The sequence below is a fragment of the Pectinophora gossypiella genome, chromosome 10 (genome assembly GCF_024362695.1).
Source record: "Pectinophora gossypiella chromosome 10, ilPecGoss1.1, whole genome shotgun sequence".
Lineage (NCBI taxonomy): Eukaryota > Metazoa > Arthropoda > Insecta > Lepidoptera > Gelechiidae > Pectinophora > Pectinophora gossypiella.
The window spans coordinates 2,414,135-2,430,097 of record NC_065413.1 but is presented as its reverse complement, the minus strand read 5'-3'; the positions used below and the strand labels follow the sequence as shown (position 1 = coordinate 2,430,097).

The 15,963-nt window shown below is 37.3% G+C and overlaps 1 protein-coding gene across 4 annotated transcripts in view; it reads right to left on the bottom strand.

Moving 5' to 3' along the window:
* LOC126370255 (transmembrane protein 135-like) overlaps positions 1-15,963 on the bottom strand; it is a 41,523-nt gene that overhangs the window by 6,366 nt on the left and 19,194 nt on the right. For 3 of the 4 annotated variants that reach the window (XM_050015075.1, XM_050015074.1, XM_050015073.1), the window contains exons 2-7: positions 6,070-6,256; positions 5,312-5,445; positions 3,399-3,525; positions 2,586-2,737; positions 1,667-1,757; positions 722-874 (exon numbers count right to left, since the gene is read on the bottom strand). In XM_050015075.1, coding sequence (XP_049871032.1) covers positions 722-874; positions 1,667-1,757; positions 2,586-2,737; positions 3,399-3,525; positions 5,312-5,445; positions 6,070-6,228 — 816 coding nt within the window. In that variant the 5' untranslated portion in view covers positions 6,229-6,256. Of the gene's footprint in view, positions 1-721; positions 875-1,666; positions 1,758-2,585; positions 2,738-3,398; positions 3,526-5,311; positions 5,446-5,678; positions 5,903-6,069; positions 6,257-15,963 lie in introns of those variants that run through there. The other variant, XM_050015076.1, reaches the window with a different exon arrangement.

The window sequence follows — 15,963 nt, the reverse complement described above, 5'->3', positions numbered from 1 at the left end:
GTAACTGATTTGACTAGTTAGAAACTAGCCTGTTACAAATAATTCACTTAGACCTAATACAATGTTAAAGGATCTTGTAATATATCTTGGATTGTGCATTTCCTAAAATTATGAATAATTTATTAGGCTAATCTCCTATCGCCATACAGTGACTGGCAGGCTCATTTTAAGACAGACGTGAGTTTATGCAGCCTAAACAGTCTCCGATCAGACGACCTGGAGGTCCGAGTTCAATTTCCGATGGGTACATTGTCGAAATAATTTTTTAGACTGTCCTTTGTTTGGCAAGGATATTGCAGACTTGAATCACCTAATTGTCCGCAAAGGTAAAATGACTCTGTGTTTTGGACAGCAAGTTAAGCTGTTGGTCCCGGCTAATACCTAGCCGTAAAACACCTCCAGCAACTCACAGTGGAGCAGCGTGGTGGAATGCGCTCCATATCCCCTCCAGTTGTTTGAAAGGTTGCTTGTGTCTAGTAGTTGGTCGTATGTAGGCTGTTTTCGTATGAGTTTATGTATAGAACAGGAGGGTTAAAATGGCCACATCGAAGCAATTCATCCAAAAAAGCAACATTGGCAGTTGACATCTGTGTGCATTGCGCACTTATATTTAATTGCGCAAATATCAAATTGCAATATTGCTTTGTTAGATGAATTGCTTTGATGTGGCGTTTTAAACCCCCCAGGACAACAAAAACAGTATATCAATGACAAATCGTACTCTGTAAATACCGATATAGCTGCTGAAGAACAAAGCCATCTTGAAATGTTTGCTCCTTATTGAAGATATGGCTCTCAAAGGTGTCCTAATTTTGGGCAAAATAAGCCTTGCCATTGATATAGCCAAACCGATACCGAAGTACTTGGCGCTTCCCTGAAAAAGAAAAAAAACATTATAAAACGTAAACTCACGACTATATCATCCGTCTGAAGAACTAACTACCCACACCTCACCGAGTTTTCTGACACCAGGGTTGATGAGGTTGGTAATCCAAACAACCCATACGAGAGAAGAAGACCGAGTTTTCTGTTAGACCAACGTGATAGGTGGCGAGGCGTATCACCTTTTTATAATGGTCGAGCCAACTGTGTTTGTGGAAACTGCATCACATCACTAATTTAAGAGCCACGCTCTTGTCAGTGTAGCATCCTCCATGATCATCATCATCAGCCCATTAATGTTCCCAATGCTGGGGCACGGGCCTTCCCTATGGGTGGATAGGGAGATCGGGCCTTAAACCATCACGCGGGCCCAGTGTGGATTGGTGGTTATTAACGACTGCTAATACCGGGACCAACGGCTTATCGTGCCTTCTGAAGCACGGAGGAGCTCGAGATGATTTTTTTTGTGGTCACCCATCCTATGACCGCCCTTTGCGAAAGTTGCTTAACTTCAACAAACGCAGACCGAGCGCGTTTACCGCTGCGCCACCGAGCTCCTCCATGATACTTCCTTGAGGGAAAAATAGGGCAGTGGTTTCCTCTTGCCTCCCGCCCCGAGACAAACACTCTTAACAACTCATTGGTGCAAGTCCGGTACAAGGGTCGAGCTGGCGCTCCCAGTTTAAGGAACAAACCCGTGAACCACAGAACCACAGTGTGACTATCAGTGACGTGATTGATTATTGCAAAATAATAAAAAAACGAAACTGAAAGAATAATTTACCTTAGCAATGAACTTTTGACAGCTGCCTTCGTGTGGGCACACGTTTTGGAACTCATCGGATTTTCGTCTCACTCTTTCAGGTGTGTAGATCCTGAAAATGAAAAAGAACAATACAGACATAAATTAACTCCCGTAATCCGGGGTGGGTAGAGCCACAAGTAACCAAAGACTTGCAGCCACAGTTGATAGAAAAAAAAATAGGAGATAGTTAAATTTAGAAAACTTGCTATGAAGATAATAAACAGATAAACGCATTCTATGATATCTCATTAGTCAGGCAGACAATGGTCTTACACGAGTAATTGAAGTATACCTTGATTATGTCATGTGCTCAAGAATATTAGATACATAACATAATACGAAAATAAACAGCCTACATACGTCCTACTCTGGGCACAGACCTCCCCTCATTCTACTGGAGGGAGTACGAAGCAAGTTAGATGCAAAATAGAGAAAAGCTTACATTTCGAAAGGACTTAACATGCGTACAACCTTCAACCAGTCAACCTTCTCCACAGAAAATTATTTGAAATAAAGTAATAAGAAATGGACTGTACGCCTTTGTTTCATTTGAATCATAAAATTCCGCACAAATGTTTTGAGAACAGACAATCTTTTGTACTGTCATAATCATAATATAAATAGTAAGTACACGTGAATCATTTCCTGTGAAATCGTAATGTACACTAAAACGCATAGTGACCACAAGATGATAGTAATATTAAAATTTTGGTTAGGCTAGCAGAAAATGTCAATCAAAAAAAAAAGAAGGGAAATAGTATGAATCAAGAAAATATTTCCCAAAAATTCGGATGAATTTCAAAGAAATATTTCCTTGTTTCATACTTCCTACAATCCAAAAAGATACAACCCTAAACACCTATACCTATACAAATCTATAGAATCCTAAAATACTCACCAGAATAGCGGAGTCCTCTGTTCTCTCTCCCCTTCTAATCTCATAAGATAGAAGAGTAGAGCACTTCCCACCATGAACATAAACGTTATCTTGGATTTCGTTATTGTTAAGTAGCCAGCTCGACTTAGACTGTTCAGATAAAACTCGATTAGCTGCAATATTAAGAATATCATTAGAACCACCGTTATTGAACTTATCAGATATCTGATGTTATAGTCAAAATCAAAAAGACCTGGGCAGACGCATACGCAGTTTTTAAATATTTTTGTCTAGATATTGAAGGCATAAGCGCTTGCCGCGATATATATGGCTTTCCTAGAAACTCTACCAGGGGAATCACCATATATCGTAAGAACATATATTGTGTCATTTTACGAAACTAACAAAGACAGAACCCATGCATGTTATTTATATAGGATAGACAAGTCACCAAGAGGTAAGAAAAATTCCAAAGGATACGAAATGTAATCGTATCGTTTGAAGTACTTGTAGATTCAAAAATGTTAAACTGACCTTCAACAAGTTTAGTCAAAAACAAAATCAAAGTTATAATTACGTCGAATAAAAATAATAAATGATTCTGATCCTGAATCGACTAGAACATGAAAAAAAGGCAGAAAAATACCATTTTTACAAAGAACTTTTATTGAAGTTAAAATCATATTATTATTATAGAGCCTGTTACTCTTTGGTGATACATTATTTGGAGCATAATATCTATCGAAAGAATATAAATGTTAGCAATACTAGCAGATAAATTCAGGACAGGCTGTGAAACAGTTCCGAGCAAGTGACAAAGGAAGTTATCCTTACCAAATTAGCAAACAAATTGATGACCAATCCTCTCCTGCTAGGCGGTTCCATGTAAATGAACAGGCCATTTAGCATGTTCGGTAACAGCAGGTACGTGTAGTATGTGAACTTGTTTCCCATTAATTTCCTGAAATCATTCAAAACATACTAAGTTATTAATTTAATATAAGAAATTGCAGATTTTGTTATTTACTTTGCAGGATTTCTTGCTCTTTACCTAACTTTCTTATGTTATTCATCACCTCTATTTATGAGTTTAGGATAATACTCAGAACATTTTGTTTAGTCAAGGTATTGGCCTTTGATAGACTGGAATGGAAAATGCTGCACCGACAAGAGCGTGGCTCTTAAATTGATGATAATGATTTTGTTAACAACGTTGGTTGCAAGCGACAGTATTTTTTTTAATAATATTGGGTCGCGTTTGACGACAATCTCATCTGACGGTAAATGGCGATGTGGTCTAGAGTGGATCACGCTTACCTAACAAAATACAAAAAAACAAATGCCTATTCTAACGAAGACTTTCAGATTATAACGAGTTGGAAAAACAGACGATGGCAGACAGTTCCAATCCTTCGCTGTTCGCATCAAAAAGGAAGAGACAAAATGTTTAGTGCGGATTAGTGGTATATCCACAACATAAGGATGAAATGCCCGACGATGCCTAGTTGTCCGTAGATGCAATGACGTGGATGGAATTAACCCGTGAAGTTCCCGCGCACACTCACCGAAGTGCATCCTATAAAAGACCGACAGACAAGCTACCCTTTATCTCTGGTCTATCCTTTGTGTGTGTTAAATACTTTCGCTAAGTCCAAAATTACTGCAATAAGTTTCACAGTTTTGGTGCTGACTCTATCTATATTAAAAGACATCATCACCCTAGCGTTATCACGCTTTCATAGGGTCTGCTTACTTAACCTGAAGATTTGTCAGGTCCAGTATTTTTGTAGAAGCGACTACCTGTCTAGCCTTCCAAGCCTCGAAGGGAATACCACCCAATACAGGTAAAGTTGTAGGTATACCCCCGAAGCGCATTTTCGGGAATGTTAGTTTCCTCACGACGTTTCGTTCACCGCTGAACACGTAATAAATATTTAAGATTTAAGGTTTAGGCCCGTGTTGGTGTTCAAACCTGCGACCGAAAAGCGATATTACGTGAAATTCTCGTGTCTGGCATTGAAAAAACACGGTGGAGTAAGCTCCTTTGGGGTTGATTAGGGGAAGGTTACCCTTAAGAAGAACATATTATATAATGTTGGCTGTTTATACGTGTTCACACAAATCATAGGCTTTGCGTCTGTGTTTTGGTAATTGCTTTTATGGTTGAGTAAGCCTATCACACAAAGGCAGGTAAACATATGCTTAGTAGATATATGGGCGAACACACGTCTCCTTAGCAGTAAATAGTGAAATATTAATGACATTAAGAGGGAAGACGAAGACAGATATACGGTGCGACTCAACATAATGCATGCTCGTAATCCTTGCAGGACAGAGCAGAGCTAAACCTAACCAGCAGGTCTAGCAGTGTAATGATGTCAATTAAATAAAGATATTTATTCAAGTGGCAGATTAAAATTATCATTTTTTTAACGTAGAGCATATAAGGATAATAGGATTAAAAAGCAGTATATAAAGCGAAGGTTGGTGGTAGGGCTGCCAGAGGAAGACCTAGAGATGAGATGCCCTTAGAAAAAGGTTCAGTACGATCTATTCTGAACCAGCGTGCGTGTATGAAACAATTGATGAATGTGGAGGAAGCAAGAGAAGTATGCCAAGATCGGAGAAAATGAAGTTCCATAGTCTAAGGGTAATAGGCGTGAGTTTATGTATTTATGTATGTTGAAGCGCAATTTTCCTAGAGAGATGGGAAAATAAAATAATGACTTACATAACACGTACCTTACCTAAGAGTACACCCGAAGACGGCGGTCGTCGTTGAAATGAGGGCCCCCATGATTGTAGACCTCAAGAAATAATCGCCCATCTTCACCCATTCTTTTTTCTTGCGCATTTTGCCACCTCTTGCCAGGATTTGCGCCTAGAATATATAAAACATTATACATACATGTCTATAGAGGTATTTGTACCACTGCTGGGCACATGGAGTGAATATGAATAAGTACAGATGTTTTAATACTCGTATCAATTATTTATTACTCCGGCTGCTGTGGTGATAGAAAAAGACAGAAGTAGGGTAGTTTCCTAGGTCAAGGATAAATTCTGATTACTAAATAAAAACAGATCTAAAGGTGACAAAAAATGTTTACTTACTTTTTTCTAAAACTGTAATAATATTTACGACATTTTGTCATGTATTTCTATGACGTCATACGTTCCTTGTTCATACAAATTCCACAGTAATTTCGTGTTACAACTAGTCAAATCAGTTACTTCTTTCAAATTAGTTGTTTATTATACACAGGGTGTTAGTGACATCGTAACGAAATCTTTGAAGGATGATTCAGAGCATGATTCTGAGTTGATAAAATATGAATCTGTAAATATTTAAAAAAAAAAAATAAGAAAATTATGAATTTTGCCGGAAAATTTCACTTGCTATCAATCATGAGCTGAATTATCCCCCTTAGTATTCGTTACGGTATCACTAACATCCTTTTTAGAACTTAAAAAATGTACTTCAGCAAAACGAAACCTCACTTACAATATAAACGATAGTGTAAAACTTAGTGCTGCCAATGAGACTATTCTTAAACGTCTCAGGAATGCTCTGTAAGCAGCTTGGCTGGTAATAGTGCAGCAACAAATGACAGTCGGTGTCCTGACAAGCCTGCTCGAAGAGTTGCTTGCTTATCACCGTCATCGTGACTGCTTGGCGATCACTGCTCTACCTGTGACAAAAGAAAGAGTAGAATGTTTAAAAACTTAATTTCATTTGTAACTCAAATAAATACACAGAGGAGAAAATCTCGTAACTGAAAGTAAACGAATGAAAATGTTTTCGTTTTCTGTCGATTTCAATATATTTAACTAGTTTAAGTATTTTTTGTTTGGGCTTTCAGAGGAATACCTGGAAGAACTTCATCATTCATTTAGGACCCACGCTCCTGTCAGAGTAGTACTCCATACTATTTTTAGGGAAAAGTAGAGCAGTCCCTCTTGCCTTCTTGCCTCCTGGCTCTTGCCTTCTTGCTAGAAGGACGTACATTGACCAAATTGGAGATGCCTTTAGAAAAGGTTCAGCACGATCGACTTTGAACCGGCGTGCGTGTATGAAACGATAGACGAATGTGAAGGAAGCGAGAGAAGTGTGTCAGAATCGAAACAAATGGAATTCCCCGGTCTCTGCTTACCCCAGCGGGAAATAGGCGTGAGTTTATGTATGTAAGTGTTGTTTGACTAATCGTTGGCAGTAGGCCTGAGGGTGCCCAGTTGGGTGCAAACTTCGACCTAGGACGATGACTGGTAAGGCTTATATTTAAAACTATCAATCGACCCTAGTGGGCCGATAGCGATGAGTGCTGAATGAGAGAGATTCACCCACAGTCGATGACCCTGTCGACCACGCCGGTCGACGATTTCCCTCAATCAGCGATTATCGCTATCGACCCACTAGGGTCGATTAATTCTTTCAAATATTTTTTCTCTATGAGCCGAGGTTCGCGCCCAACTGGGCACCCTCAGGCCTGTTGTCCTAAACGTTGTACCGGGTGAGAGCCTATTTCCATCTCCGGCAAATCAACAATAAATCACGTCAAAAAAAGATGACTGTTGTTAACGCTACGCGCAAGTTATTAATTTACGCTTGAGCTATTAACTAACAACTTGTTGAAACAGAAACGTTAGTGACTTAACTAGACCCTCAAGACTGTTTGACAGTTTCACTCAATTGGTACGTGACACACATCATAGAAACAAAGGAGATATGCCACCACTAAATTACACGATTCCGCATAGCACCTGTTAACTCGCGTACGCGTGTGAAGCGGCCGCACTAAGACATTTCTGGCTGGGATGCTACATCGATTTACCTGCCGTTCATTGCGTATTGGCACAAGAACTACTTGTGGTCGCGCGCTACCAAAGAAGCAATGAATGACGTGGAAAGTTGTAAAATACGATTGTTGCCTCATAGAATATCGTTTTGTGCATTTCTCGGTCTATGTTTCCGCGGCATCTCTTTATTCTAATTTCTTTATGGTACGTGACAGTGACACAAAATAGTAAACGCAGTAATCAGGCTTGCTAGAGTGAATAGGCAGATAAGGCACAGAGAAGGTAGCGGCGAAGAGGGCACTGTACAGTCAGGTAATTAGATCGTTACTAAATAAAAACAGATCTAGAACTAAGAAAAAACATTTTCTTTTTTCTATTTTGTATGATTTATATTGAATACTTATTCATGAATTTTAATCAAGAAAACCTTAGTAATAAGTTCGACATTTTATCACTTTTTTCTATGACGTTTTACTGTGCTATTTCATACAAATTCCACAGTAATTTTCTGTTTTGACGTTTAGTAAAAAGGAACTGATTTGACTAGTTGGAAACGAGCCTATTAAATCTCTCGCCTATAATGGCTTGGATAGGCTTTTTACGTAATCAAAACCGCATGACTTGGAGGGAACTTAAAACAGCTATTCTACTTTAAATATTATGGTAATAACGGTATAAAAGAATCACATAATAATTATGTTTATAATTATGTTATAATAACGGGTTCTTACCGTGATAATAACCGCGTAAACTTAAAACAATGTATAATTAATAATTAGTGAAGATCATTATGAGGATTCATTATGTTATTTTATGTGTTTAGAATATTATGTTTTTTTAAAAAAAGCAAGATGATTACTTCCTGCCTCTGTTCGCACTAAAGTAATTGATGTAGAAAAAGTATTATTATTATTATTATAGTATTGTTGTGGTCGTGTTATATATAATATTGTGCTATAATCTTTATTTTGTATGTATTAAACGTTTGCATGTACGTGAAAAAAGGATGTCTGATTGAATTGGACGACTAGCCACGAAGAGATCGAAAGACAAAAGTTATTTAATACCTATGTAACTGAATTCAACTATATGAGCTTGAATTTAGTTTGTTTGGATCATATAAAATTGTAGTCACGTGCTTTTCAGGATTTCTGCCCTTTATATAATGTATAATATGTATATGTGTGTCATGGGTTTTACCTAAATAAACTTTTTTATTATTATTATAATTTATCTTTACATATTTATAATTTTCTCCGAAGAGGTTCAAGTGGCACGTGCCGTAGCCAAGTGCTTTTATTGTTTCAAAAACTTTATTAATTTTATTTTAAGTTATATCTGTCATTTTCTTATCCGCCGAAAAGGAAAGGGACGGGTAATCGAAAGCATAAAATTCATGGAACACATGTCAATTTTAAGCTCAAATCTAAAACACCCGTCTAATAATTTTACATTGGCCAATAACCCGACAGAATTATGTTGGCAGCACACGTCAAACGGTTTTCATACCAGCGAGATACCTTTTTGATTTGCCCGGGTTAAAATTAAGAGCTGTCAATCATCCGTATACATGGCTCATATATTACCAAAACCCAGCTCTTATTTATAAGTATATTGTTAAGTTAACATTAGCTATTAAGTTGCCTTTCATACGAACCCCTATGGATGTGTTAATGTCTGAAATAAATATATTTGAATTTGAATTTAAAGTAAAATTAGGAGGTGTCTGCAGGAATCGGGGCCAATGACCAATAGGCTCACCTCCTATATATGAGACAAAAACATAGCTGGAAATAGCGAGGAAAGGGGTGTACCTATTTAGGTATTATACACCTCTGCCTACTATACTTACACCACTATGGGGGTATCCCCACATACCATCATGCCTATACAGGCATGGTACTCATATGTGACGTTGTTATGAAAAAAAAATACTGACAAAATCTAGAAGCAAATTCGAGGAGAACAGCGTCCATAAAGTACCATTTTGTCTGGGATGTCGCGCTAATAGCCTCGTTATTTTGTTTTTTATGGGCATGGGGTGAGATTGTGGTAAGGCAGACCTGTTATAGGTATTGTATACGGTTTCTTGTGCCAAGATCATATACAAGTTAGTGACATCGTAACGAAAATTGTGATGGATGATTCAAGCCATTATTCTGAGTTGATATCAAGTGGAATTTCCTGTCGGAAAATTCATGATTTTTTTTTCATTTTCAGTTCCTTACTATTGCTACGGAAAAGTCTCTGAACCTTCCGTAGTCGTTACGGTGTGACTAACACCTATACCTACTTGTGTGGCTATCTGTACATACTTCTACGGTGTGGAAATCGTATTTTTTTCAGCTGAGGGGGATGATTCAGCTTATCATTCTGAGTTAATATCAAGTGGAATTTTCTATCGTAAAAATATAGAATTCACCATCATCATCTCCCTAGTATTATCCCGATTTTTCACAGCGTCCGCTTACCAAACCTGAAGAATTGACAGGTCCGGTTTTTTACAGAAGCGACTGCCTGTCTGACCTTCCAACCCACAAAGAGAAAACCAGCCCAATACAGGTTAGGTCACATACTTACCTCCAAAAATGCATTCCTCGGGAATGTGCGTCTTAACCATAAACCGAAAAAAAAGAAAAGAAAAGTATAAAATTGAATTGTCAATAATTAACGTTTGGGTATAAATGATTTTATTACGCCCAGGTAGAATTACATGTTCCACCCATTATTATTCTGGTCAAAATAAAGAGAAGCAATATACGTAGCAACGTAATTCTATCCATAACGTGATCCAAATATCAAGCAACAATTATTTTTTTCTACTCCTCTACTTTAATCTGGCATTTAAATAACCAAAAAGTCTAATATAAGTACATACATAATTAAACTCTTTGAAAAAGTGTACGCTCTATGGCCTATAAAAGCATTGTTTACAAAGTGTAACTGTACTATAATGTCGCCAAAAAAGCATTGTTGGTTTTTTTTTTTTGACCTGGAAACTGGCACCTTTACTTTGTTTGGTGCCATAGATATACTATAAAAAAAAAGTATACATTTGCCGCCATTTTCCCGCGCGTTGGAAAATAAATTGGAAATTTTTTGTGTTTCGTTTAAAATTATGTCGTCGTAGAAAAAGTATTGTATGCAACGTTGTATAACTAGGTCAAAAAATGCTCGTGGCGTCTCTTATTGCGATGTTCGCCAAGGCTCACATCGCAACTCACGCCACTCGCATTTTTTGACCCTTCTTATACAACTGTTGCATAAAATACTACACTTCTCATCAAAAAAATCGAAACACCTTGCAAGTTTACGTTTTGTCAGGATTATCAGAAAAATGTGTACATTTAGGAATAAATGTTAAATGTCGTTTAATAGTGAGTAATATGAGCTTATCAAATCTTAATGTTAATGTTCTAAATTTAAATGAATTTTTCATAGGTTTCGTATTTTGTTAAATGAGTCATTTTTATTCCGTATGGAGTATAAAGGAAATGGATAAAACAACACACGTAAATGAAAAAAAAAGCTAAAAAACGTTTATTTAATAACTTGTATTCCCTCCCCGAGCTCTAATTACTAAGTCACGATCACATGCTGTGGTATATTGTCCCATTCCTCTTGGATTGCATCTTGCAGCTGGCTAAGTGTTTCTGGGGCAGGATCTCTTGCTCGAATTCGTCTCTTTAATTCATCCCACAGATGTTCAATGGGATTCATGTCCGGGCTTCTTGCTGGCCATTCCATAATAGAGATATCGACTTCGTTAAGATAATCTCGTACGACGCCCGCGGTGTGAGCCCTAGCATTGTCGTGCATGAATATGAAGCCGTTGCCAATAAAATGTGCATAGGGCATCACATGAGGCTCGAGACACTCTTCGACGTACCGATGACAGTTTAGTGCAGGCAGACGTGGCCCAGACACGAAAGCAAGCTCTGTCTTACCGTCGGCGCTGATTCCTCCCCAAACCGTCCACGAACCGCCACCATAGCTGACCTTTTCTTCAATGCAGCATTGTGCATAGCGTTCTCCGTCTCTTCTGTAGACCTTGTTCCTTCCGTCGTTACCATACAGCATAATTTTACACTCATCAGAAAAGAGAACTTTGCTCCACTGTAGGTATGACCAATTTAGGTGCTCACGTGCAAAGTTAAGGCGCGCTCTTCGATGGTCTGCAGTTAATTTCGGCCCATTTGCTGGCTTATGCGGTACCAGTCCACGATCCTTCAACCTTCTTCTAATTGTAGAGTCACTTACAGCCACCCTTCGTACAACACGAAGCCGCTGCTGCAGTTGAAAAGCGTTAAGGCGTCGATTTCTTAAAGAAGTTGTTACAATAAATCGATCATCTCGCTCAGAAGTGACCCGATTCCTGCCAGATCCTGAACGGCGCGTGAACAAACCAGTCTCCCGATAACGTTTATAGACTCTATGAACAGATGACAGGCTTAGATGCAGTCTTGCAGCCACAACACGCTGACTAAGGCCAGAATCCAGCAATGCCACAACTTGGGCGGCTTCTGTGGGCGAAGTATCCATACGTTTTAGAAAAAAAACCTTTTTTCAGACGTCCCAAAGTCACAGTATTGAAATAAAAAACAAAAAGTTTAAGGATAGGCGCCAATTTTTAGTTTTTAAACGCTAAATGTACTCCAACCCTAAACACACATTTGTCTCAAAACAGTGATTCATTTCGTTTATAAGATAAACAAATGAAATTCTAATTTTGAATTTAGAATTTTCGCTTATTACTGTAATGGCCAAACTGCCAGCTATACATTTATGTATTTTTTTTCATCGTATGAATTCTTTTTTGTGTTAAATTCGGACAGAAACAATGAAAACGGAAGTGTTTCGATTTTTTTGATGAGAAGTGTATTATATATGCTTCTGTTACGAGTATTACATTGTATTGTGGAATAATTATGTACTTACCCGAGTAATGAGAAAATAGGTAATTATTACGTTAAAGCTGTAAAACGCCATCTATATTGTTTTTGGTGAACGTAGCCTGGAAATTCCGTCATTGCACAATATATCAAATATTTAGTATGCGTGTAGTCTTCCTTTATACACTCCGACGCACCACACTCAATATGTAACAGGCCTAATGCGCATGAGTGCGCATTTACGTCAATAACGTGATCTACAGTTAATAGCACTTTCGTTTATATTGAAAATCATGTATAGTTAGATGAAATACCGTACAGAGAGCAAAAGATATCCAAGCGGTCAAAACCACGGAATAGAAGAAAGATATTGGAAGGACCAAATGAGAGAAACGCGCGCAAATAGTTCACACTTCAACTTGTAAAGTTGAAGATTCACTCGTGCGCTAACTTTACGACACACGGAGCTCCGCAATAGTATATTAAGAGGTCATCTTGCGCATTATAACCTGCAGGGCAAAAAAACAAATGTCGACTATCATATAAGGAAGCCCTCTTTATCACAACAAAGCTAAAAAACCTTGTATAAACTGCTATATACCTATCAAATAACTACTTTTGTGTGCAGCATCTAACCAAAAGTAATGATTTTGGAGACTATCACATAAAATATACATTGCCGGCAAAGTCAAAACGTTTGTTTACCACGTCTATATTCTAAACATCACTATTCGGAAGAATTTCAGAGAAATATACCTCTATAATTGTACGTATTCTCTTATTTCATACTTTTAAGAGCGTGATTTTTTCATAGTCCATATATGTATGTAGATACATTAATAGCGGTCAAACACATAACCCCTCCTTTTTGATTCGTCGCAGTCGGGTTATTAATGTTATTAATAACTCTTTGGTCTCAAGTCCGGTAAAGGGGTTCCAATCGGCGCTCCACGTGTGACCACAAGACCACAATGCTTACATTCTACTATTAAGAGTACATAAAATTCTTAACAAAAAAGGTCAAAACAAGACAATATATCCATGACGTAACAGACAGACATCTAGACATTTCTTAGAGTGAATAGATGTAATACCCATTACATCTATTCACCAATCATTTGTCAATCATGACTATTTATTCAAACAAAAATCGTCCTTATTATTATTGTACTGTGATTGTTATTTGCAGGGCCATGTACTGTTTATCAGAAGATTGACCATAAACCACTGACAGAATTAGTACTGACAGAGTTTAGAAAAATCGACCTTATTATTACTGCACTACGATACTCTAGAGGTAGACAATCAAATCGAATTCTATTAGATATCTAATATCCCCTTTTTAGACTCGCCAATGCTACTTGGGAGGCCATATTTTGTTTGCCAAAACACCGTGGTTTGTGGTCAATCTTTTGTCAAACAGCAAAAAATTCTACAAATAACGATCACAAAAAGTAATAAAAAAACAATAATAATTACAACAATAGTGATTAAAAATGATAAATAAAATTATTAAAATTTACGCGCAGCATTTAAAGTCGTCAATAGGACATATAATTAATCTGCAATGCAGATATAAGTCATGTAAGGTCGATTTTTCTTTGAATCGTAAGTTTTGATTGACGAATGATTGATGGATGTAATACCTCTCTTACGATAAAATAGACAAGAGTTTGTATAAATCACCCCTATACGTTACTTCCAAGCCATTTCTAATGTATTTTCTTATTAGAATGTTGTAATAAATATCAGAGATAAGTAGTACTACGTTCTTCTGAGGTTTTATGTATTTGCGTAAATGATTTGTGTTTGTATAATATTTTGACCTTTGTACATATAGAGAATGGGCATAACAATTCAATACGATAGTAAATTATTGATGCATATTTTATGTTGGAAATATTTTATTATTTTTATGAATTATTAAAATATTCAATTTGTTACTGCGGTGTAGTGGTATATCGACTTGCTTCTCCAACGGGGAGCGCTGGTTTGAACCCAGTATCGGACTTGCACTAATAAGTTATTATAGGGCCCTGTGCCGAGGGTTTTCTTGCAGCTTCTTTTCCCCGGCTATACAGGTTGTGAGAAGCTGCAGTAGTTTTTGGCGGATGAGACGTTCGTTATGTAAAAATTGTCGATTCAAAGTGTAACTATGTTACCTACTGAATAAAGATATTTTTGAATTTGAATTTAGATTAATTTATCTTCAGTGCAGTTTTCACTAACATGCTTAACACAATACGGCTCACCACCTATCACGTTGGTCTAACAGAAAGCGCGGTGATGTGAAGGTACTTAGTTCATCTTGCGATGGATATACCTCCTACTAGTACTAGTCGAGAGCTTACGTTATCATCATCTCCCTAGCATTATCCTGTCTCTCACATGGTCCGCTTACCTAACCTGAAGATTTGACAGGTCCAGTTGTTTACAGACGCGACTACCGGTCTGATCTTTCAACCCGCGAAGGGAAAACCAGCCCAATACAGGTTAGGTCACATACTTCCGAAAATGCATTTCTCGGGAATGTGGGTTTCCTCACGATGTTTTCCTTCACCGCTGATTGTCGAAAACAAATTCGACAATCATTGATTTAGGCCTGTGCTGGATTCGAAGCTATGACCTTAAAGTGATACTTATATACATATTGATATACAATTTGTTTCTAAAAGTCCGCTTTTAAACTCCTTTAAGGTATTCTATTTTAATTTACGTCATTTCGTAAGGTGTTTTAATTGCCGTAAAAATAATAAAAATATATTCATTCCCACTTCAGGAGAGATGGAACTATTCCTATTGCATACTTAGATGATAAACTAAGAGTCAGTAGAAAATAAAAGTGTCCTTAATTCGACCACCCACTCTGCTACGGCCAGAGAAACCTCGTTTAGCGGGTAATTATATTAACAATAAATAAAAATCTTAAATTTGAATTATTAAATACCAATAACATAATAGATAATGCATATAATTATGCCTACGATAATTAAGACATTTCTATATAAAAGACATTCATGATAGCCAAAAGTGTAGGAATTGTATTTATACACACACACATAGATAATCCACCTCATAACTCACACGATAGAAGAAGAAGATGTTTATCATCAGGTGAGATTGCCGTAATACGTTAGCGTCTTAATTGAAAAAAAAAACTACGAATAAAAAAAAACATACACAGCTACCACCTTACAAATATAAAATAAACCAGGGATGAACGTGGTTAAGTATTTGACAGCCAAGCAAAGTTCAGTCGAATTGTATGATAATTGGATTCAATTTTGCTTGGCTGTCAAATACTTAAACACACGTTCATCGCTGGTTTATTTTTTATTTCTAAGGTGGCTAATGTTTTTTATGAATTATCTTCGCTTTTCAAAACTTCCGTACGCGACTAACAATCCGCTGTTTTCGTAGCGACAATGTTGTAGATGTGTGCGATATTATAGTTGCGCCTACGTTCCCATCAACCTCAATTAGGTTGATAGTGCAATCAACCGAATTACTTCGGGTAGATAGACTACTCGTATATCGATTGAGTTTTATTAAGAATGTAGGACGATTTAGTGGTAGGAAAAAAGTATACACAATTTTAATAACTGGTAGTTTATACCTAGGCAAACGGCCTCCGTGGTCCAGTGTTTTTAGCGTTGGGCTCATGATCCGGAGGTCCCGGGTTCAAATCCCGTTCTTCTTCTTCTTATCGT